We start from the raw sequence: 25,826 nt of genomic DNA on the forward strand, positions 1-25,826 counted from the left end.
ATAGTGCTAACATAAGTTTCGGTTTTATAGGTGGCTGCGGTACGAACAACGTTTGGATATTCAGACAATTTATTTAACATCACAGTGCTTGAAAGTCTTTATCCTGAAGTGAGTATTTCATATGAGAGTTATTGCTGACTTTATGCGTGGTAGCTACGTTGAAATATCTTGCTCATCATTTAGTTTCGGTCAGAATGCATGATATTTATGCTCTCTTGCATTTTATTTCTAACTTGTATAATATGCTGAGTTTATTTACCTGCACCTCTTAGACACTGACGGTGAAAGCCAGGCCATCACTGCTTCATTTGTTTATAAAGTCATGGCTGCACAATAGGCAACGCTATTACCGCGCAATAATGGCGTTATGTGCACCCTACCCTTTTGCCTCAAATTAGTGCATGACAGCAATAGGTTTTTGAACCGGATAACTTTCCACATACATGTTAGTCATGTGTTTTATTCCTACAGACTGAAGCAGTATTCTTATTCAACTCGGTACCCTGAAATAACTGCCTTCATTGTGAAGTTTTTTAACACACGTGACAACAGTTTTTGGTGATCTAATTTACAAAGTTTGTTTTGCATGATATTTATTTGGCATTATGGCATTATGCTAGAAAGTAGAGTAGAGCAAGCCGATGTTCCACCCGCAAACATGACCGAAGAAATACAGAACAATCTACAAGGGCGAGAGAAGTTCGAGATATTCAGGTCGTCGCGTATTTTTGTATGTGTAGTGAAACGATCAAACTGGTAAAAGAGGCCAAAATGTATGCGCAAAACATCATCACCTCGGCAGTAGAAGAATTTTCGATGGACGCTAAAATTACATTACCTTTAAAAAAGGGACTTCAAATACTTCGGAATATGCAGAGCAACGATGTTTGTAAAAAAAAAAAACAGCACATGTGTCCCGCAAAAACATAAAACAGCTTTTAAACCTTTCGCTTCCGCATATTCTCATGAATGATAAGCCCACCTTTCACCCCCAGTCTGTGGCGGCGTCGCGAACGCCCTCTTTATAAACACGACGCTGGTTTATAGATGTAAGGCCTCCGCAAAACTTGGCACTTACTGCTTCAGGCTTTAGTGATCCTGGCGACGAAGTACATCAGCGTTACAGTGCTCTCTAGCAGCTGTTCTCATACACAACGAGTGAAACACGCTGACGATTTAGCGAACGCACGCAAGGGTAGGGATATCTGCGTACGGGAGCTACATATATGCAGTACGCAAGAATCGTGCTACATATGACGCATGCGCAGTAGCAGCACGCAGGCCGCCTACGTACGCAAGGGTACTGCGTATGCTTACGTACGTAGTACTAAAACTCTCTAATAACGGCTGCTTACCAGACACAGTCATTCTGCGGCACACAGAGTGAGGAGTGTGGTGCGTCTGCGGGTCGCGTTATGTGCCGAAGTGTAAGCGTCGTGTGCGTGGTCCTCCTCGCATCGCGTTGGACGCCTTCGAGCTAGCGCCCTGTCGACGGCCATCTAACGTCGTGTATGACTGTCCTTATAACATTCCTTTTTCTTGTCCTATCTTGCTGTCATCGCAGATTCTATGCCTTATAAGTCGAATTGGTTAAGATTGGTTTTGTGTTTGTAATGTTTGTCACGGTTTCGAGTTTGCTACACTTTGTATCTTACCCTTGTTGTTTTAATTCTTACCGTTGTAATACCAGTTAATAATTAAATGTTTTGTATATTCTCCGCACACTTGAAATTCATTTTGATTCACGAGTGCACTGATACACGTGAACCCTACACGGGCCGACCGGCTTAACGAATTCTGTCATCAACGCTGACTCTGAGCTCAGGGACTGGCCTAAAGCAGCCCTTTGCATCGACAGCTTGCACCTGGCAGCTGTTGGCCAGAGCAGTTTGTAAAAATTACTGGCGTCCGTGACAGTACTCGTCAGCCACGTGTCGGTGCTGAGGATTAGAGGGAATTTATTGTTGAAAGTTCTTTGCTAGTGGTGTTAAGTCCATTGTTCTCTTGAGCACAATGGCAGAGGCGGAGTTCGATAAGTTAGCCGATCAGAAAAAAGCTTCGGCTTCGAAGACAAAGAATTGTTCTCATGGGTCGAACAACAGGGAGCTAGGTGCCGTGAAGAGCGAAAAACAGAACGCACTTGGCGCAAGGAAGAGTCGAAACTCAAACGTGAGGAGTCGGAGAGGCAAAACAAGAGTCAAATCTCAAAATCGCTGTGCTTGAAAGGGAAAAGTAGGTATTGTTAAAACCAGAACAACCTGGAAATACGTCTTAAACGGACGCTAGACCCGGACCGGAAGACAAGGGAGCAGGGCAGGGAATCAAAGTGAGCCCACGCAGTTATGCCGGCGTTTGATGAACTGCGCGATGACCTCGACGCCTATTTACTATCTTTTGAGCGCGTGGCCAAGGGCCAAGGTTAGCCAGTGGTCGTCTGCCCTGAGTCTGTGCTTGAGCGGCGAGACACTGAGTGTATTTATAGAATGTCCGTGTCAGACTGTAGGAGCTATGACAAATTGATGCAAGCCCTTATGAAGCATTTTCGGTTGACAGAAGAAGGGTTTAGACAGAAGTTTAGGGGCATATATCCCATGAACGGAGAAACATACTCCCAATTTTTCGTAATGTAAAAAATAGCGCGAAAAACACAAGGACAGAAAGGGCGACTTTGACAAGCGCTAACTCGCAACTAAGGTTTATTGCTGGATGCACGCAATGTCTACATGGCACACGAAAACACATAAAACAAAACAGGTTCCCTCGGGAACTAGTCATCGGTAAAAAACCAACGCAGTGCTTGTCTGCGTCGCCCTTTCTGTTCTTGTGTCTTTCGCGCTATTTTTTACATCATCAACGTTCACCAACTCGCCCAGATTTCTGCGTTACTTAATCCTAATTTCTCACTCGGTTGAGGAATTTCCTCGATAGGTTGGGTTTAGCTTTCCAACACTAAAAAGGAATCTCAGGATTTGTTCGAGGTGATAGTGAAGGACCAGTTCTTTTCAGGGTGCGCTCCTCCGAAAGAACTCTTTTTGAGAGAGAAGAATGAATCAAGCTTCGATGAAATGCTAAAAATAGCGGAGCAATACGTGGACTCTCGCGGGTGGGCAAATTTTGGGGACTCTCCCACAATAAGCAGAGAGCCACCTGCTGCTAACGCTGAGCAGAAAACTTAAAGAAAAGACGGAGGCAAGCAGAAGGACCCAGAAGTGCAGAAATGTTTCCTTTGCTCTCGCACCTTCTACCGAGCCTAAAACTGTCTTTCTGGAAGGACAGAGGGGAGCGGTCGGCCTCCTAAATGCTTCAAGTGCAGGAGAATTGGCCACACAAGTTTGAAGTGTTGGCAAAAGCGTTCGATAAAACCAAAAGCTGCTGCTGACAAATCTGCCTCGATATGTATTGAGGATGGATATATTCAAATAAAGGATGGCATAAAGATTCTGATCGTTGCTGCTGGCCTGACAGATAAGGCGGTGACTATGAAGGACAAGCTTCCTTTAGTCACCGGTTTTGTGAGTGACCACTGCGTTGCCTAAAGATACCGGGTCCTTCGCTGGAGTCTAAAGCTACAATGTACACTTTTCGAGTACAGTATATCAGAGGCAGTGTAACGTAGTGGCTGATGATCTGAGTCGAATAGACTAAATAATCCAGGCAAGTTGTTTTCACTGTACCCTGAAATTTCTTTTCCCACGTACTCGCTCACATTTCTTTGTATATGTCTTGCCTGTATTGCGTAATGAGATTGATTTATTGTACTCCGTGTACCCCGTGTACTCCGTGAACCCATGTGAATGCTCTCAGTGTGTCTTGCGATGAACACATTGATGGTGTAAGTAGCCTTTTACGGAGAATCCTGTGAACTTTACGAGTTTGGTTCAGTGCGCGTGAACAGACAGTTCCCGCAAGATCATATGCAGTGACTGCTACGAGAGCAATAAAGAATGTGCGGGCAGTGCGTATTGATTAATTGAACACCCACATGGGAGACTGTAGGCTGTTATTCTGAGCACCGATCCATTTACAGTGTGCGTGACCAGAGATGCACTAAAAAAGTCCATCTTCTTATGTGTGTGTGTAAAACCTTTATTCGCAGGAAGCTTGAGGTAGCCAGAGCAACCTCACGCAAACACTAGGTGGGCTCCTCATTACAGGAGCTCATTGGCGACCGCTGCGGCTCGGGCTTGGTGAACCAGGGTCTTCTGGCTTACCAGATCGGAGCAGCCGAGCAGGGCTGCCTCCCAGTTCTCCCGGGTGGGGTTGGGTTTGGGGGTGAGGTTCGGGGTTGACTGACATGCCCACACCATATGAAAGATGTCCGAAGACTTCTCCGCACAGTGCGGGCACTTTCCTGTACAGGCAGGATCAAAGTGTTTTAAAACTGCCGGGCACAGCAGCGTTTTGGTGTAAAGGCGGAGGAGTGTGCGTTCTTCCACCTTTGTAAGGCCCTTACAAGGCTTAGAATAAATTGCATGGCCGAAATGAAATAATTCAATAATTTCTCGAAAAGTGAGGGCCGGATTGGGTTGGAGATCCGTATCATAAGGATCTGAAGGCGTTGCCCGGAGAGTGAGCGCGCGGGCGGCGGCGTCGGCCGTGTCATTGTCTTCGAGGCCCATGTGAGCTGGAGCCCATACAATCGTTCGAGACGCGGGGGCCCCGAGGTAGTCACTGTTTTGAAGGATGCGGTGCGGAAAGAGAGGAATGTACCCCTGTTTAATATTTCTGCAGGCCCCTCTCGAGTCGGTGATGATGACTCGTGAGTCCTTGTCTGCGGCGGCTAACGCGATGGCAACTTCTTCCGCATGTGTTATGTCTTGAGCTCGGAACGTTAGGCCATTCACAGTGATTTTTTGATGGACGACTGCGGCTGTGTCCACCCCCCATGGTGAGGGCCGGAGGCGTCCACGTAGAAAATTCCGTGTTTGTTCCCATACTGACGGGCCAGTGCCTCCGCACGCGCAAGGCGCCTGCCACTGTGGTCGTCACGTGTCATGTTGGCCGGAAGAGGGCGTACGTGCAGGGCGTATATCCAGATTTCAGGAATGCGTACGCGCTGTTCCGTAAATGTTGGGTGGTGGATGTGTAGTCGGGCTAATAGGCGGCGTCCCGACGGCGTTTTTGAGTCTTGTGTATTGATTAGTCAAGTGCGCCTCTCGGAGCTCCGCGAATGTGTTTATCATTCCCAGACCCATAAGACGCTCGTTGGATGTGTTGATCGGGAGATCGAGGGCACGCTTGTACATCTTTCTGAGAATCACTTCGAGAGCGTTCTCATCAAATCTGCGCAGGTGGGGGTAAGGAGTCGAGTAGAGTACTCGAATGGTCACGAATGCATGTGCCAGCCGCAAAGCGTCTGTGCACCGTAACCCCCCGCGTTTGTTGGAAACCTGGCGCACCATCCAGCCCACCTGGTCTCCCACCTTGCGCAGTTTTGCTAGTGTTGTATCAGCCCGTCGATGTTTGTGGATAAGGAGACCAAGTACTCTAATCTCATCGTGTTCGGGTATTGGACCGCTGGCCAGGGATAGTTTCATTTTTGTGGTGCACTTAGGCGACGGGCGAATGTTGGTTGGTTGGTTGGTTGGTTCATAGGAAGGGAAAGGCGCAGTATCTGTCACACTTGCTCTGTGGACACCTGAACCGCGCCGTAAGGGAAGGGATGAAGGTGGGAGTGATAGTGGATAGAGAGAAAGGGGAGCCGTAGTGGAAAGCTACGGAGTAATTTCGACCACCTGGGGATCTTTAACGTGCGCTGACATCGCACAGCACACGGACGCCACTTCGTTTCGCCTCCATCGAAACGCAGCCGCCGAGGCCGGGATTCGATCCCGGGAACTCCGGCACAGTAGTGGGCGTCTTACCACTGCACCACCCCGGCGGGGCCGGGCGAATGTGTACAAATTCGGATTTGGACGGTGAGCATTGAAGGCCGCAGCGGCGGGCGTAAGCGTCTACGATCTGCGCCGCTTGCTGCAATTTGGCCTCAATGTCTCCAATCGATCCGTGTTTGGCCCAGATGGTTATGTCGTCGGCATACAGCGCGTGCTGGATGCCTTCGACCGTCGCCAACTGAGCCGGGAGTTTCATCCTGGCCAGATTGAAAAGTAATGGCGAGATGACCGCGCCCTGTGGGGTTCCTCTCCTTCCCAGTTTATATGGGCCGTGTTCTTCGTCTTGTATTCGGATGAAAGATTGCCGATCTGAGAGAAATTACTTGATGTACTGAAATGTGTTATGTCCACAGTTCGTCTGGGAGAGATGTTGCAGTATGATTTCGTGTGTGACATTGTCGAAAGCCTCCTTCAAGTCAAGGGCAAGTACTGCCTTATCGTTGAAGGGATATTCGACAGGGTTCAGAATTTCTCGGCCCGGTTGAAGCAGAACATCCTGAGCGGACCTCTGCGGGCGGAAACCGAACATGGTGTCTGCGAATGTATTTTTATTTTCCAGAAAACCATACAGCCTGTCCCGCACCATGGTCTCCATCAGCTTTCCCGCACAAGACGTGAGGGAGATGGGGCGGAGGTTGTCTGTGCTTATGGCTTTGCCGGCTTTCGGAATGAAAGTTACCAGGGCGGTCTTCCATTCAATTGGTAGAGGTGCCTCACCCAGCCAGATCGAGTTGATGAAAGCGAGAGGGTTTCGTAGGCGGGGTCGGGAAGACTGGCAAGCAGTTTCACAGTTATCTTGTCCCGGCCCGGTGCCGTTCCTCGTTTCATTTTAGCCAGGCCCGCCTTCAGATCATGCAACTGGAACGGTTGATCCAGATCCGCGTTCTCTGAACCTGCATACGAGTACGCGGGTCCTCCGGGGTCCTGCTTGGTCCAAAGATACTGGTCGCGCAGTTTGTATGCTAATTTTGATGTATTTCCATCTCGGCGCGGGTTTGAGTCGGGTCAATTAGGGCACGGAAAAGGCGCCACGTGCTCGGGCTCGACATTTGTCTGGCCGCCGTGTTGCAGCGGTCTACCCAGTTTGAGTCGGCGAGTTGGGCCGCGTGCTCTGCCGCTCGCTGAGTGAGCTCGGCGATACGAATTTTGAGCTTTCTGTTGTGTTCTTGGCGGCGCCATCTGCGGACGAGGCTGTGCCGCGCTTCCCAAAGGTGCAGAAGGTGGTTGTCCACCTCTGGAGTGGCCTCCGAGAGCTGAATTTGTGTTTCCACCGAACGAAGATGTGTAACCAATCCTTGTGCCCACGCGTGGTATCCTTGTTCGTGGATAGAGGCCGAATTGATGTAGCTTTGCCGAAACTTATTCCAGTCGGGCAGCCGAGCTTGTGCGTGGGGTCTTGCCAATGGTTTAGTTTTTACAGTGGTATTGATAAGGCAGTGGTCACTACCGAGGGTTTCCTCGGTGTTGATTCATTCTGCGTGTACAATGTTTTTGGTAAAGGTGAGATCCGGGCATGTATCTCGAATGAGGCATATATTGTACTGAAGGATGGGCATTTACTGTGTTATTGAGGTTTACCAGAGGCGACAACTAGGAGTAGGTTTTTCTTGTCATAAGTATATAGCGGGTAATATAGATTAATTCTATAGTATTAATGAGAGGGTGGCAGGCATCGTAATCAGGTTTAATGAGCGGTATAAACTGAAGGTAGTTATGGTGACCATGCAGTCGAAAGCTTAAACGAAGATGTAGAATGGCCAATGCGAAAAGTGGAGACGCAGTATACTGAACTAATGGGCGACTTCAATGCCAAGGTAGGGAAAAAGCAGGCAGGAGAAAAGGCAGTAGATGAATATGGCATTGGTTCTAGGAATAGCAGGGGGGGAGTTACTAGTTGAGTTTGCAGAGCGCAATAACATACGAATCATGAATACCTTCTTCAGCAAACGGAAGAACCGGAAATGGACATGGAAACGTCCTAACGGGCAGACTAAACATGAAATTGACTTCATAATGTGTTCAGCCCCCGCCATTATGCAAGATGTAGAGGTAATCGGGAAAGTGCGATGCAGTGACCACAGGATGGTGAGGTCCCGAATTACCCTAAATCTGAAGAAGGAACGCAACAAATTAGTAAGAAAGAAACCCATCAACAAATTAGCGGTTAGGGGGAGGGCAGAAGAGTTCAGGATCTCGCTACAGAATAGATATTCAGCTCTAAACGAGGATGACGACATTACCCTAGAAGCAATGAACAATAATTTCAGAGATATCATTACTGAATGTACGTTAGAAGTAGGCGGTAGGATAGCTAGACGATACCGGTAAGGTGTCTAAGGAGACGACAGATATAATTAAGAAACGCCAGGGTATGAAATCTTCCAATCCAACAGACAAGATTGAATTGGGCGAGATATCAAAGCTAATCAATAAGCGCAAGGTGGCCGATATAAGGAAGTATAACATGGAGAAAATTGAGCATGCTGTAAAGAACGGGGGAAGCCTTAAAGCGTGAAAGAAGAAATTGGGCATAGGCAAAAACCAGATGTATACGATAAGGGACAAGGAGGGCAACGTCATCACGAATATGGACAAGATAGTCAAAGTAGCCGAGGAGTTCTATACAGATCTCTACAGTAGCCAAAGTAGTCAGGACCGTAAGAAGATTGGCGGTAAGGAAAAACAGTCGGACATTCCACCAGTTACGAAGGACGAGGTCAAGAAAGCATTAGAAACTATGAAAAGGGGATATCAGCTGGAGAGGATCAGATAGCTACAGATTTGCTGAAGGACGGGGGGGATATCGTGTTAGAAAAGCTAGCCCCCCTGTATACGCAGTGTCTTGTGTCATCGACGATACCAGAACCATGGAGGAATGCAAACATTATCCTCATTCACAAGAAAGGGGACTCTAAGGAACTTAAATATTACAGACCTATCAGCTTATTGTCTGCTACGTATAAGGTATTTACTAAGGTAATCGCTAAGAGAATCAGGACAACCTTAGACTGCAATCAAGCAAAGGATCAAGCAGGTTTTTGGAAACGGTACTCTACTATCAATCATATTCATACCATCAATCAGGTGATAGAAAAATGCTCGCAATAATACCAGCCCTTATACATAGCATTCATTGATTACGAAAAAGCATTTGACTCAGTTGAAACCTCGGCGATGATGCAGGCATTGCGAAATCAGGGGGTAGATGAACCCTACGTGAAAATGCTGGAAGATAGGTATAGTGGCTGCACAGCAACCATAGTTCTGCATAAAGAAAGTAACAAAATTCCCATAAAGAAAGGTGTTAGGCAAGGAGACGCAATCTCCCCAGTACTATTCAAAGCTTGCTTAGAGGAAGTATTCAGATGCTTGGAATGGGAGCAGTTAGGGATCAGGGTAGATGGAGAGTACCTCAGTAATCTGCGATTTGCTGATGATATTGCCTTGCTAAGCAACTCGGGGGATGAACTGCAAATAATGATTGGTGACCTAGACAGGAAAAGTAGAAAGGTAGGCTTGAAAATCAATATGCAGAAGACTAAGGTAATGTTAAGCAGCCTCGGAAAGGAACAGCAGTTTACATTAGGTAGCGAAGTACTGGAAGTAGTAGGCGAATATGTCTACTTAGGACAGGTAGTAACCGAATATCCGGACTATGGAAAGGAATTAACAAGAAGAATAAGGTTGGGATGGAGCACATTTGGCAAGCACTCACAGATTATGACTAGCAGCTTACCGGTATCGCTAAAGAAGAAAGTATATAACAGTTGCATCTTACCTGTGCTTACCTAGGGGCTGAAACGTGGAGGCTAACCAAGAGAGTTCTACTTAAGTTGAGGACAACCCAGAGGGCTAGGGAACGAAAAATAGTAGAGGTAACATTAGGATATAGGAAGCGTGCAGAGTGGGTGAGAGAAATAACTCAGGTTACCAACATTCTAGTGGAAATTAAGAAGAAATGGGCATAGGCAGGACATGTAGTTCGAAGAGACGATAACCGATGGTCGCTTAGGGTAACAAACTGGATTCCAAGGGAAGGAAAGCGTAGCAGGGGGCGGCAGAAAGTTAGGTTGGCGGATGAGGTAAAGAAGTTCGCAGGGGTCAAGTGGATGCAGCTAGCACAGAACCGGGCTAAGTGGAGAAATATGGGAGAGGCCTTCGCCCTGCAGCGGGTATAGTCAGGCTGATGATGATGATGATCCTCCATTATAGTACGTACGTACCTAATTAAGGAGTAGTTTTTGATTGTCTATAAATACAATGCCACGATGTCGCTCCTAAAGAAACTACACAGCAGCTGGAAATTTTACATAGAAAAAAAATGGCCTTTCTTGACGTAGAGCTTCTGTTGGGCGGATCACATTGTGCAATTAGCTATTATTTAGACATTACCTGTAAATGGGAACAAAAGTGAATAGAATATCTGCGCGGGCGACATATATGCTACTTCATGTGAGGGATATATCTTTAGATTTCAAAGAATGAAATATAATCTAAGTTATTATGCGTGTGTGCCCAAGAGGAAGTAGACGCCGCTAGGTAAAGAATTTAATGCAGATTGCTCTCAGCAAACAGAACGTTTCGACAAGGACCACCTAAATCGTGGTGTACCCCTAACAAAAGAGAGAAGTTTTTTCACTCGCATTGGTATTCATGCTTGCGAGAAAAAATATATTTTTTTCCTCAAGTCTTCATTACATTTTAGCTTGAGGCATTCAATGATTTCGCCAATTTTCATTAAACTTTCTTGTGCGCGGGCTCGATACTAATCGTATATATACTCTTTGACTGGATTCCATGTTTTACAGATAGTATCCTGCACAAATTTTTAGGATAGGGCAAATGAAATATGTGACGACTATTTAACATGAATGCGATCATGAAAGATAAATAACCAGGAGAAAACAATCGTGTTTACCGGTATAGCTGAAAAGTAGAGTGTATAACAGCTGCATATTATCTATTCACCTACGGGGCTGAATCGTGGAGGCTACCAAAAAGGCTTCCACTTAAGTTGCAGACAATGCAGAAGGCAATGGAGCGCAGCATGCTAGGTGTAACGTTGAGAGATAGGAAGCGTGCAGAGTGGGTCAGAAAAATAACTTGAGTTAATATTTTAGTACAAATCAAGAAGAAGAAATTCACATCGGCAGGGTATGTAGTTCGAAGAGAGTAAAACTGATGGTCGCCTAGAGTAACAGAGTGGGTTCCATGGGAAGGAAAGGGTAGCAGGAGTTGGCAGAAAGTTAGGTGGGTGGATGAGATTAAGAAGTTCGCAGTTGTGAAGTGGAATAGGATAGCACAGAACTGGGATGAGTAGAGTAATATGGGAGAAGCCTCCGCCCTGCAGTGGGTATAGTCCGGCTGTTGATGATTTAAAAATATGGCGTCGCACAATTGGACATCTAACAGGTAATGAAAGGAAAGCCAGAAAAGCTAAATGAAAAGCACAAAGGCAAGAAGTGACGTTCCGGAAGCCGCTTATCTCTCCATGCGTGATGGCGAGATAGTGCTCAAACTCACGAGCACCTTGAATACTGACAGCCTGCTGATATTGTCAGACCATAGAAAGAACGCTACAGTCATCCTTACCTATATCACATGGACACGCTAAACATAAAATATAGATTAGCTTACTGCCCACCCCTTGCAAGAAGTCGACTATAATGAAACCGCTCACTTACCTAGTATCAGGAATTAAGGCATACGTGAATGACCCTACACGCCGGCTCAGATTTGCAGACTCCTCTACAATATACCATCTTAAGACTCCACGAGGTACTGTCAACTATATAGAAAGCTTATATTCATATAATTCGCTGTCTTGCGGAGCGCATTTTACTTTCCACAAACTGAGGAAGCCTTACTGAAACTACGCAACAAAAATGGCGCAGACGTCTAGCCAAAGGCATGGAAAAATATCGAGGGTGGTAAATCAATCGAAGTCCTTCACAATAAAGGCGATGCAATGTCAATCAGAAAAAAAATATCAGATAGAGTTCTCTCTCTCACATTCCTTCTTTGAATAATTTATGGCCTGTACGCGTTACTGAAGTTGTGTCCTCCTGAATGGCCGACGGCATTGCCATTGACGCAGGTAGCTTCATGAAAGGTGCGGGCATGTCTGGCTCAACCGGTTGGAATGCGGGTTCTCTGCTGATGACTTGCCCGTTACTTCCCCGCGCTTGGTGCATACTCAACAGAGCACTGGTTTTTCAGTGTGTTTGCGTTGGGCGCCTATGAAATATAGATGTCATAAGCAGCGAAAGGATGGGCAGCCTAGCACGTAAAAATCAATAAGAACATCCATCAAGAAGAATTCCTCAGGATAATAAAATGCTTTTCACAGAAGTGGAAATTCAGGTTTTTTTCAAATCTTTTTGGAGTTCAGCCTGCAAGCCGTACCTGTCCAAATTATTAAATAGAATCTTATGCACTTTACTAGATTGCATTCGTACAGGCTCTGTTTGCGTTCTTGCATGGAAGTACAAGGCGGGTCTAGAAACATCTTCCCTGTGTTCTACACGTGCTGTGTTCAGGTATATCGAACATTACAGAATCAGTTCTCCAGGGTACAGTGCGCAAAGGAGTGTGCATTTTGCTTCTCCCAACAAAATAGGATAGCCCCGTAGTTTATTTCAGCACATATTCTACCAGTGCGGAAAGCAGAATTGTTGAAAGGAGGTTTCACGCTTCCTTGAAGACTGTAACCTGTACTCAACATGATGACAGTAGTAATGATTTTATATATTACGTGCGATTGAGGGCATGAACCTTAATTTCAAACAATAACGCATACTTAAAGATTTTAAGGTGCAGCAGTTACCGGCAGAACCGGCGAGGCTAAACCCACATGTAGTCGGCAACAAACTCCAATGTAGTTAACTGTAATTTTATGGAAGACTTTCAGACTATAACTGGGCAGAGGAGGAAGAAAACTCATATAACATTCCTCTATTTTTAGGTGTCCTTCTTTATGAAATCAGCGCAGGCGACAAATATAAATTCATCGTGGAGGAATTACGCTAGCTGATAAAAGGATAGATTTGGTTTGGTTTGCTTTGGTTTGTGGGGTTTAACATCCCAAAGCTACTCAGGCTATGAGAGATGCCGTAGTGCAGGATTCCGGACAATCGAGCGCAACCTTATAAGTTTCATTGGATTTCATCTATTTACATATACTGACCTCGGGTTCAGAAAGCAAGGCTAAATAATCGAATCAAGAAAATTGCACTCAGAGTGCACTTAGTGATTGATGAAAGCGTACTCGTAAGGCTCCACTCCATAATATGTATCAGGTTTAATTCCACGTTATTACCTTATAAAGGGCACCAACAGAAAGGAGATTGAAATCGATATCAGTACGGCGATGTTGAAAAAGGATCTCTGTAAGGAAGAAGTCACCGCTGTAAAGAGAAAAAGAGACCAAAAATGGGGAGGAGAGGAACGTGCGTTACCCATCTACACATAAACAAGAAGCGCTTGGACACGGCATGGAATTCAAATGCGACGAAAACGATGGTGCTCTCTATATAGCAAAATAAAGTGAAAGAGAGGGTAGGCATAAAACGAGACTGGTATGAATATTTCCGGCTTTGCTTCGGCTGCAGCTGGTACTGTATAGATGTCTCACTGGGACAGGGGCGGGACTGTCCCTTCTGTGACCTCATATTGGCTGGCGGAGATGCTGATAATTTAATACAGTTTATTTTTGTGACCTCTTCTAAATCCCAGCTGGTCTGTCGAAACCGTAATTTTTGCTTTATTCGCATGTTTCGAGGTTTCGTGCGTAAAGACATTTTCACAACCAAAATGTCTGTGTTATATTCTATATTTTCTCCGCCTTTTCACCTCTCACCTATGTGCAAAATTAATTTTTTATAGTTACTGGTGCATTTATTATCATGAGAAATAAATGTACAGCCCATTTATTTGATCGTGTTTAGGACCTGCATTTTCGCAGTTTTTCCTAGTTCGACATTATTTCATGACTATTATATATTTTAGCATCAGCACTGCCTCCTTCGCTGGTGACACATCCCTTTTTAACATTCCAATTCAACCTGTAAATTTTCAAGCATAATAACGGCTTGTGAGGGTACCGACTTCAGGCCAATTCTGAATGTCACTAGAAGATCATACTTTTTCCAAAAGGAACTTCCTCTAAAAGAATAGCGATATGATTGTGTTTTCGTGTGTCTTTAATTAAATTTATTTTGATCAAAATGCAACGCCACAGAAAAGCCTTGAAATTAAATGACTTATGTTAACAAACATCGGAGAATGAAGCCATTGTCTGAATGAATGTAGGTGTTATTTATTGCTCGGGGACGCAATATTTGCACTCGTAAACATTGCGTTTCCACAATTGCTTCGCCGTATGGGAGAGACACATAAGCACGACGGGCCTGAAACTACCGCTACTGGGATGCTGTCCTAGCTAAAAGCTTTGTTCAAGCGCCGTTCCCCGATCGACTTATCATTCACATTGCATTTGGCGTTTTTGCTGCGCTTGTAACATTGGCACGCCGATCGTTAATAATATGTATAAAGCACAAAAAATGTATCGTTAGAGAAACATCACTCTTTTTGTAACACGGAACTCAGTGAAAGCATAACGAAATAAAAGCATTACAAAAATGACACGAGTTTTTTTCCCTTCGTGGATGAACCTTACAAACAGTGGAAAGCATGATATGAAGTGTAACCTTATATGTCGACATCAAAATCCTTTGTATTGCAGGTTCCCAACTTTCTACAGAATAGTTCATTTCTAGAATTATTGGAGCATGTATCGAACAACTCACGTAATAAACGGCTGAGGAAGTTCTTTCACGAAGAGCGTCCGAATCCAATGTGAGTGACCTAAGTTTAATGAATAAATACCTAAGAATTATATTTAGAGGGACCTTTCAGAATAATGAGTGAATATTATTAATAATTTGGTCGTAAAAAGGCCGTGTTATTTATCCACAAGTGTGCACGAAAAAGTTTCCCAGGACCGATTCTTTCACTGTTGTCGTACGGCAACTGATTTTTCTTATTTCTCGTTTTCTATGTCGCTTGTTTCTCTTCCTTTATTCCCTGTCCAATTGATTCAGGGAAGCTGTAAGTATATTTTCACTTGCGAATTTTCATATCGCTCGATAGCATTGTCGCTAGCCTTATTTTAACCATCTGCGTAGATGAACGAGGGGCACTTCAACATGATTATTCTGTGTCACGCCTTGACGCGATTTGTTATAATAAGGCGCACGAATCATCCATGAAAGTTATGTTTTATGATAGTTGCTATCTGGGATCGCAACGGTATCGCATCAATCTGGCCGCTTCATTAGTAGCTTGATTATACTTTATTACCTATAACCAAAAGACAGGAAGTCAAGCTGCAGGACTTTATTTCAATGGGGAAACCCTTAGGTTAGGTCTCACATCCTCCCTCCTAAAATATGCGGCAGCCGTAAATACGCTATTATCTAAGGTAGCTCGAAACTGAACAAAATCTCATACTAAAGGCCTTTTCCACGTCCCCCAGTTAGCCGATTCATGTGCCAGCTACATACATATGATCCGCACAAATCTTCTTGTCTTATTCGCCCAACTAACTTTTCAATGACTTTTGTACACTTGCCTTTCCTTGGAATGCATTCTCGTACATCTAAGGGTCATATTCTATCTTATTTTCTCAATAAAAGCTTCATGCTCATTTCTTCTTGATGTCGAACAAATGTGAATGACTTAAGTTTGTTCCGTGCCTCTTTCTGCCTGACCTTTTTTATTGCTTTATAATTAGCGGGATTCACACATTTTGTATTTCAGCCAGAAGTCACGTAGCGTTCAACTTGGCCATAGTTTTATTTGTCCTAGCTCATCATTGTTCAGTGTTAATTTTCTTTATAATCTCTCCCTTACACTTGAACACAGATATATCGTCAAAAAAGACCTCACAGATTGCGATGACTGCAGTCCCAAGAATCGTTTGGGTAAGTACTGTTTCTTTATATAAGCTAAGATTGAAAGCTTCTTGTCTTTAAAATAGTGCCAACCTCAAAATTCACGACTCTGTCATCAGCCTTGTGCAATAATTTTTAATGTTAGTTTGGTCATTATTTTTCAACATAAAATGAAAAGGCACGCAACGCTTCTTACACTCCCTTCTTTTCTCCTATTTAGAACGATCATTGTTAACGTTAACTTGCTTCGCACGTTGTCATTTAGTCTATATGTGCTAAAAGACTTCTATTTTAAAGAGATGTTTTAACTTCTTTGAGTAGGAGGTTTTGTTTATTTCCAATCTGATGAAATTCATAGCACTCAAGTTGCAATTGTACCCTGTCGTTATAACGAGGCTAAATTTCTTTCTATCAATTTGCAGAGTTCCCCATTGATTTTTTCCAGCCGCCCTTCTTTACTAAGGACCTCCCATGGTAAGCTTCTGCGTACGACTGAGATTTTTCCATGCTGTATTTAAGATTGTAGAAGTAAACTACTGTGATATATATATTATATTACCTTCCCGAATATATCAGGCAGTTCATATTTTAGAAAACAATCATTCCTCACTTGTTTCTTTAAGTGTGTGCTAAGAATATCAGTGGTATTGAAAGCCGCAGCTTAGGACGAGAAATGTTATAGCTTAAGCATAATTACTATAAACCTGCTGGCTTATGTGCTAAACGGTGGCAGCTTGCTTAACATAAAATATGTGAATCATAATTCTTTTGGTCGATATTTCTACTTCACTCTTTCTCGTATTTTGCCCAACGTCTACCACAAATGTAAAACAGTGCCCAAATGGTGTCTAGTAATGAACACCAGATTTTATATCTGCGATTTTTGTTATTGTATTAATACCAAACCTTCTCAGAGGGACTGCCTTTACAGGCCTGGAAAATTTTTTCTTTTTCACATACACTTGGTCTAAAATTTCAAAACAGGTGAGAGAAATCGAAGGGAAACATTTATTAGCACGGTTGCGAAAGTAATCGGATATGTAAAATATGAATATGTTCTGCATTTTAAAACGATCAACTTACTGTATAAATTGCTGAACCAGCATTCGATTGAGGCATAAAGCACCGGCAACGCTCTACTCTGCTCGCCTTCACGAGTTAAATACGAGTATGCTTCAGTTTCGCCAAGAAGACGCGTAATGTGTGTCCGTTCACATCATGTAAATGTTTAGCTACGAACTACTAAAGCGCAATGACTGTGCTTTGTTTATTTATCTATGTTATATGTCTTACATATTTGAAAGCTGCTTTATTTTTGTGGTAATTGTTTTACATATTTCTGAGCTGCATTATGGTTATTTTAATCAAGTTCTCTTTAAAATTTTAACATCGATAATCAATATATGAAATAAAATTTTAACATCGATAATCAATATATGATTTATGACTCAAGCATTAGCTACAGGTCACGCATCGCATTTTCCAACCATGACCTGGCACTTATCCGTGCGCTATAGAAGTCTATTTATTCTCTTGTGCTCTGAGTAATTCAGCGAAAACCGGAAACCGAACTTGAATATGACTACGGCTTTTGAACTAAACAAACCGTATATGGTTTCCCTAATAGTGCCAGAAGTGTTTACTGTTATTTTGTTCTCTATGCAGTGAACTTAGACAGTCTGATGTTTCGCGGCACACCGTTTAGCGTTGCACTGAACATGGAAATGTAAAGTTGTCACGTCTCTTCAGGAGCTCGAAGACAGTACGCAGCGCAAATCTGACAAAGGGCCTGTTCGATGAGAAAATACGGCAGTGAATAAGAGAGCCCTGTATATATCATTCGAACCAACAAACTGCGGTTAGGTGGAAATAATGTTAGGCATTGCATGTTTAGTTGCATTTCTTGTTACATTACAAGAGGTGGCTGAACGACACACGAGCATATCCCTTCCTTTGGAACCCAAATCGACATTAATAATAAAAGGCTATTTAAAAGTGCCCCTTCATGGATCACTGCCTTGTCGTGGCGGAGGGGCTTGCGAAACTCGATGAAGTCGTGAGCTCTGCTGTGTAGGGCCACCCAAGATAGACAGGTCACGGCAGAGAGTTCTGACAAAATGTGATTCACTGGAGAAGGTAATTGCAACCCACTCCAGTATTTTCTGCCAAGAAAACCCTATGGCCAGTCACAATACCATTAATGATATGGCGCCGGAAGATGAGCCCCCCAGGTTGGAAGGCGTCCCACATGTTACTGGGGATGAACAAAGGGCGATTCCTAGTAGCTCCGGGACGAATGAAGCGGCTGGGCTAAAGCCAAAAGGACGCTCAGTTGTGGATGTGTCGGGAAGCGACCGGAAAGTCCGATGTTGCAACGAGATATATCACATAGCAACATGGAATGTAAGATCTATGACGCAAGGTAAACTGGATGTCGTCAAGCGAGAAATGGACAGATTGAATATTGATATCTTGGGTATCAGCGAGCTCAAGTGGATCGGAATGGGAGAATTTAACTCCGGCGACCATTATGTCTTTTTTTGTGGGCACGAATCCAAGAGAAGGAATGGGGTCGCTCTGATAGTAAACAGAAGAATGGGCAAAGCAGTGCTAGGGTACAACCCCAAGAACGACCGAATTATTTCACTTCGGATCCAAGGTCACCCTTTCAACATAACAGTTATCCAAGTCTATGCACCGACCACTGCTGCTGAAGAAGCGGACGTTGAGAGATTTTATGCGGACCTAGAATGCCTTTTAGACCGCACCCCATCATCAGACGTCGTTTTTCTCATAGGAGACTGGAATGCTAAGGTCGGGAGTGAAGAAATATCCGGAATTATAGGCAAGTTCGGCTCTTGGCGAGCCAAATGAAGCTGGGCAGAGGCTAGTAGAGTTTTGTCAAGAAAACAACCTGACCATAGCGAATACTCATTTTCAACAGCACAAGAGGCGCCTGTACACATGGACTTCACCGGACGGTCTCTACAGGAATCAGATCGATTATATTCTTTGCCGGCAGAGATGGAGAAGCGCTATACAAGCAGTAAAAACAAGGCCTGGGGCCGATTGTGGCACCGATCATCAGCTTATTGTTGCCAAAATTAAGCTTCGATTGAGGAAAACGCAGAAAACTAGAAGGCCTTTCAGGTATGATTTGGATCAAATTCCATTAGAATATGCTGTGGAAGTGAGGAATCGGTTTCAAGAATAAGATGTAGAAGACAGAGAGCCCGAAGAGATGTGGACTGATGTTCGTGATATAATGCAAGAAGTTGCTACTAAGGTAGTTCCAAAGCAAAAGAAATGCAAGAAAGCAAACTGGTTATCCGAAGAGGCTTTGCAAATAGCTGAGGAAAGGAGGATGGCAAAAGTTGTGGGGGAAAGAGAAAGATACAAGATTCTCAATGCGGATTTTCAGAATATAGCAAGGAGAGATAAGAATGCCTTCCTGAACGTACAGTGCCAAGCAGTTGAGGACAACAGCCAATAAGGAACACAAGATCTCTGTATAAGACAATCAAAGATATCAAAGGAAGCTTCTGTGCTAAGCTGGGCGTGATAAAGGACAAACAAGGCAAGGACCTCACTGAAGCCTCAGAGATAATGAAGAGGTGGCAGGAATACGCAGAACTGTACAAGAAGGACCCGAATGTGCAAACCCAACATAAGACGGTTGTGATTACTGATCTCGAGCCGGGCATCCTGAAGAGTGAAGTTGAATGGGCCTTAGCCAGCCTTGCTAAGAACAAAGCTAGCGGAATTGATGGCATTCCAGCTGTGTTGCTTCAAAACCTCAACCGTGACGCTGTTAACATTCTGCATACATTATGTCAGAAGATTTGGACAACCCTGCAGTGGCCACAGGATTGGAGGAGGTCAGTTTACATCCCCATTCCAAAGAAAGGCAGTGCCAAAGATTGTTCCAACTACCCCACGATCGCGCTTCTTTCGCATGCTAGCAAGGTGATGTTGAAAATCCTCCAAGGTAGGCTGCAGCAGTATGTGGATCCGCAGTTTCCTGACGTGCAAGCTGGGTTTCGCAAGGGCAGAGGAACTAGAGACCAAATTGCTAACCTTCGCTGGATCATGGAAAAAGCAGGAGAGTTTCAGAAACCCATCTACTTCTGCTTTATTGATTATGCGAAAGCGTTTGACTGCGTGGATCACAGCAGATTGTGGCAAGCTCTCCAAGAGATGGGAGTTCCAATTCACCTCATCTGTCTCCTAAGGAACCTGTATGAAGGGCAAGAGGCCACAGTCAGAACTGGGCATGGTCTTACTGATTGGTTTCCGATCGAGAAAGGAGTGAGGCAAGGCTGCATACTGTCGCCCTGCCTATTTAACCTATATGCAGAGTGCATCATGAGGAAGGCCGGTCTGGACGAGTCTTCAGCTGGAGTGAAGATTGCTGGAAAACGTATCAACAACCTTAGATATGCGGATGATACCACTTTAATGGCAGAAAGTGAAATGAAACTCGAGAGACTTCTGATGCGCGTACAAGAAGAGAGTGAGAAGTTTGGGCTTAAACTGAACATTAAAAAGACAAAGATCATGGCGTCTTGCCCTATCAAGTCCTGGAGCATCAATGGACAAGAAGTGGAAGCTGTGAATAATTTTCTGTTCATGGGCTCCAAGATTACCTCGGAAGGAGACTGCAGCCATGAAATTAGGAGACGCCTGCTTCTGGGAAAGAGAGCAATGGTTAGCCTTGAACGCCTAGTAAAGAGCAGAGACATTAGTCTGCCAACCAAGATCCGTATAACACGTGCTATGGTCTTTCCAGTTGTGATGTATGGATGCGAGAGTTGGACTGTGAAAAAGGCTGACCGCCGAAGAATTGACGCGTTTGAATTGTGGTGCTGGCGAAGACTCTTGAGAGTTTCTTGGACTGCTAGAAGATCAGATCAGTCGATATTGTCGACCATAAAACCTGACTGCTCATTGGAGGGTCAAATTTTAAAGCTCAGCTACTTTGGTTATCTGATGAGAAGAGAGGAGTCGCTGGAGAAAGATTTGATGTTGGGAAAGGTTGAGGGTCGCCGGAGAAGGGGTAGGCAGCGAACGCGATGGTTATATGGCATCCTGGAGGCACTGCAGATGAAGCTATGTGATGTTAGGAAGATAGTGAGAGACCGGAAAGCGTGGCGTGACATGGTCCATAGGGTCACGAAGAGTCGGACACGACTGAACGACTGAACTGATTTAAAAGTGATCAAAGCAAGCTTGCACGGCAAATACTTTCAGAACGAATGTCTAACATGCATCAGATTACCAAGAGATGAGATGGATAATGACAGACGGGAAAGCGACCGGGAAAAGAAATTCTCTGCAAAAAAAGGGGACGAGCGGATTTAAATATGCAGAAAAATGCGGGTCGAGACGCCAAGAAAGTCATTAGACAAAGCACTCTAGAGGGTCACGACTTGTCAAGCATGCCCGACTCTCTCAATAGACCGCAGCGACTGGAAGGCCTTAACCGCAGATGATCGCCACGGCCACTCTTACAAATCATTATCCCGGGGCAAAGGGAGGCATTGCAGTGGACCAGTGGACGAGGAACTGGCCTGAGTTCATCGAGAAGGTAGTAATCTCCTCCACCAAAGTACGAATTCTATTCGCTGCATCTGCTCTTGTGAAGAGGATGGGCACACGATCGCTCTTGTAGCGTGACATTCGAGCTATCTCGTGGGTGCAGTGATTATTTTTGATGTAAACATTACCATTGGCAGATAGGCGCATGCTCGTCAGTTGATAGTGACATAGCTAAGTTGGTAGAATATTACAAATTCGCGTAAGTGTTTGCTTATAGGAGTCATGAAAAAGACCATTTTTGTCCCATGGAGAGCTACATTGAAGACTGTGGAAACTATACTTTGTTGTATGAGCTGATTAAATCGACAGTTGAAACCCCTAACAGGAGCCAATCTCCAGTTTGCTACAAAATGTTTCTAACAAAAAAGCGAATCGGTAATGACAACAGATTGAACACTTAACAATGTGCGGTTGCATAAGGAGGTTTCACGCAATCAACTGCGTGCTTTATCCGATACCGTTTATTTTCAGTTTAGAGTACGGCAAAAGCAACATCGAAAACGACGGTTCTTCGGCCTAACGAGATACATACGCTTCGCAAAAGAATATACGGAGCATTTTAAATAACTTGACCCTACGAACGATAGTACAGTAGAAAGTCGACCTAGATGGTCAGACGACATGATGCACGACGCAGCCGAGTAGGCGACGACAAATAGCAGAGGCACACAACCACACACACCCACATAAACAAGGACAACGCTGCACAGACAACTGATTAATTTAAACATACATCGTCGTCCTTCTCCACTTCTAAGCACCCACACCACTTCTTCTTTGACGGTCCTCCCAGTGATCTAAAAAGTAATTTTCTTCGATAGGACAATAGAAGACTGGACGACGGCGTCATCATGCCTTCCAAGGCTCCAAAATATCGCCTAGGCATCCTAAATCTTTATCGTTAATCTGTCCACGTTCTTTCTCAAAACTGCTACTTTATTAGGCTCTGCTGGAGATATTTCTTTCTCACATAAAGTGCAGTCTGTGCACTGTAACGAAAGGTTAGTCCCGGACTTATTCAAAATCATAAAAGCATGGTCTCTTATCCTATCATCTATGCATCTTCCGGTCTGGCCTATGTAATTCTTGCCACCGGATAAGCGAATGCGATAAACAATCCCTTGGATTATGCACTCAGAATTTTATATATATATATATATATATATATATATATATATATATATATATATATATATATATATATATATATATATATATATATATATAGCGTAAGAGGGTTCTAGCACAGCTTTCGCCCTCGCTCTTGATCACGTTCTACGTGACGCTGGCGGTAACAAAGGACGTCCCACGTCCGCCGCTATGGCTGAGGGTGGCGCTGGTGAACACTCTCAAGGTTCGTATACAGACAACATAAATACCCAAGAAAGTAGCAGCGGGGACAGCGGCCGATGTAGCTCAGTTGGAAGAGCACCGGACGCGTTATTCGGAGGTCGTGGGTTCGGATCCCACCATCGGCACGTTGTTTTTTCTTCTACTTTGTGTCTAATTATCTTTCCCCTTAACAGATTACATTACTAATTTCTGTGATCATCCAAGTAAACTTTAAAAAAAAAGACATAAAGTACCATCCCCAACGCTTTCCTTGGCCTCGCCGACTGTTGGCTTCTTTCCTTCATGTATTATAACGAGTGCCCTCATTTTCCCTTGATTGATCTGCTTGTAGCTTACGGGGGTCTCGGTTCTGGCAGTCTTGAAGCCATAGGTAGCGTAAGAGGGTTCTAGCACAGCTTTCGCCCTCGCTCTTGATCACGTTCTACGTGACGCTGGCGGTAACAAAGGACGTCGCACGTCCGCCGCTATGGCTGAGCGTGGCGTTGGTGAACACTCTCAAGGTTCGTATACAGACAACATAAATACCCAAGAAAGTAGCAGCGGGGACAGCGGCCGATGTAGCTCAGTTGGAAGAGCACCGGACGCGTTATTCGGATGCCGTGGGTTCGGATCCCACCATCGGCACGTTGTTTTTTCTTGTACTTTGTGTCTAATTATCTTTCCCCTTAACAGATTACATTACTAATTTCTGTGATTATCCAAGTAAACATTAAAAAAAAGACAAAGTACCATCCCCAACGCTTTCCTTGGCCTCGCCGACTGTTGGCTTCTTTCCTTCATATATATATATATATATATATATATATATACATATTTCATAAAAGTCTTCCATTATCTAGAAATATGTATAAGAAGAGTTACGGCCCATGAACGAAAACAATAATTTATTTCTGAAGTTTCTGCCGAGGCCCCAGCCGAAACGTCGGAAATAAATCATTGTTTTCATTCGTGCGCACCTACCTGTTCTTATATATATTGTTAAGCATAATCTGTGGGCACAATAGAAACTTCTTTACAGTATATATATATATATATATATATATATATATATATATATATATATATATATATATATATATATATATATATCATCATCAGCAGCAGCAGCAGCCTGATTATACCCACTGCAGGGCGAAGGCCTCTCCCATATTTCTCCACTTACCCCGGTTCTGTGCTAGCTGCGTCTACTTGACCCCTGTGAACTTCTTAATGTCATCCGCCCACCAAATTTCTGCCGCCCCCTGCTACGCTTTCCTTCCCTTGGAATCCAGGGGATTCCAGGAATATATATATATATATATATATATATATATATATATATATATATATATATATATATATATATATATATATATATATGTTGCATATTAATTCCTGAAGAAATTATATGCAACATCGCTTAAAGCTTGTTGAGACAAAATACGCGGCAAAGAATGGAATCGAGAATGGACATCTGATGCTGAAGAAGAAGAGCTCATGGGGCCCTATATCCACGGCTCCACCCACAACATGATGAAGATAGAGAAGTAAGGCTTACATATAGTTCCTACGGCTACCGAAAAAAACTAGAAGTATGTGTGCGCATGTATATGAGGATGGCAATAGATCAAGGTGCAAAACAGCGCATCTAACAAGATACTCTGAGTGCATCCAAGAGATCGTTTATCGTAATCCCTGGTCCTGTGGCAAGAATTACATCGGCCAGACGGGAAGATGCATAAATCATAAAATAAGAGAACATGCGTCTACGATTTTGGATACATTCGGGACTAGCGTTGCGTTACACTGCAAGCAGTAGCAGTTTTGAGGAAGAACAAGGATAGATTAGCGATAGAGATTTTGGAAGCCTGGGAGATATCTTTAGGTGGTGATGATTGCGTCAGCATGCCTTTTGTTGTGCTATCAAAGAAAGGGAAAGACTTTTTAGATCCCTGGATGGACCGTCAAAGAAAACGTGGTGTGTGTGCTTAGAAGTGGAGAGGGAAGAGGGTGTTGGTATTAAATTATTCAGTTGTCAGTGCCGCATTATCCTTGTATATATATATGTGTGTGTGTGTGTGTGTGTGTGTGTGTGTGTGTGTGTGTGTGTGTGTGTGTGTGTGTGTGTGTGTGTGTGTGTGTGTGTGTGTGTGTGTGTGTGTGTGTGTGTGTGTGTGTGTGTGTGTGTGTGTGTGTGTGTGTGTGTGTGTGTGTGTGTGTGTGTGTGTGTGTGTGTGTGTGTGTGTGTGTGTGTGTGTGTGTGTGTGTGTGTGTGTGTGTGTGTGTGTGTGTGTGTGTGTGTGTGTGTGTGTGTGTGTGTGTGTGTGTGTGTGTGTGTGTGTGTGTGTGTGTGTGTGTGTGTGTGTGTGTGTGTGTGTGTGTGTGTGTGTGTGTGTGTGTGTGTGTGTGTGTGTGTGTGTGTGTGTGTGTGTGTGTGTGTGTGTGTGTGTGTGTGTGTGTGTGTGTGTGTGTGTGTGTGTGTGTGTGTGTGTGTGTGTGTGTGTGTGTGTGTGTGTGTGTGTGTGTGTGTGTGTGTGTGTGTGTGTGTGTGTGTGTGTGTGTGTGTGTGTGTGTGTGTGTGTGTGTGTGTGTGTGTGTGTGTGTGTGTGTGTGTGTGTGTGTGTGTGTGTGTGTGTGTGTGTGTGTGTGTGTGTGTGTGTGTGTGTGTGTGTGTGTGTGTGTGTGTGTGTGTGTGTGTGTGTGTGTGTGTGTGTGTGCGCCTCTCCTATTTGTGGTCTGCGGCGTGGTGCATTATGAACTAAATATTGAAAAAATTTGTACAGCGAACATTTTAATCAGCGGCATATCGTCTTCTGTGATCTAGTGTTTCTGGGAACATAATATTTTATTTCATACAATTAGCTAATTAGGATGAATTATCCAAAAACTTTATTATTCAGGTTAAGCTCTAAGGCCCTTAATTATGTTGTAAAGGGGCTCAGATAAAAATGACCTTGTTATCTTCTACTAACGTACCTCCCATATGACCGTTTTTTAGCATTTAAAGAAAGCGCGCGACTTCTGAAATACGACCTGGCTGCGGTTATGT

The 25,826-nt window shown here is 44.1% G+C and overlaps 1 protein-coding gene across 1 annotated transcript in view; it reads left to right on the plus strand.

Moving 5' to 3' along the window:
- Positions 1 to 25,826, plus strand: part of LOC146188588 (membrane metallo-endopeptidase-like 1) — a 90,774-nt gene that overhangs the window by 39,396 nt on the left and 25,552 nt on the right. Inside the window, exons 9-11 of the mRNA XM_084605082.1 lie at positions 14,638 to 14,750; positions 15,819 to 15,877; positions 16,270 to 16,321. Of these exons, the coding sequence (XP_084461208.1) occupies positions 14,638 to 14,750; positions 15,819 to 15,877; positions 16,270 to 16,321 (224 nt within the window). The remainder of the gene's footprint in view (positions 1 to 14,637; positions 14,751 to 15,818; positions 15,878 to 16,269; positions 16,322 to 25,826) is intronic.

Source organism: Amblyomma maculatum, chromosome 5 (assembly GCF_055883805.1).
Source record: "Amblyomma maculatum isolate TAMU_Amacu chromosome 5, ASM5588380v1, whole genome shotgun sequence".
Taxonomy (NCBI): domain Eukaryota; kingdom Metazoa; phylum Arthropoda; class Arachnida; order Ixodida; family Ixodidae; genus Amblyomma; species Amblyomma maculatum.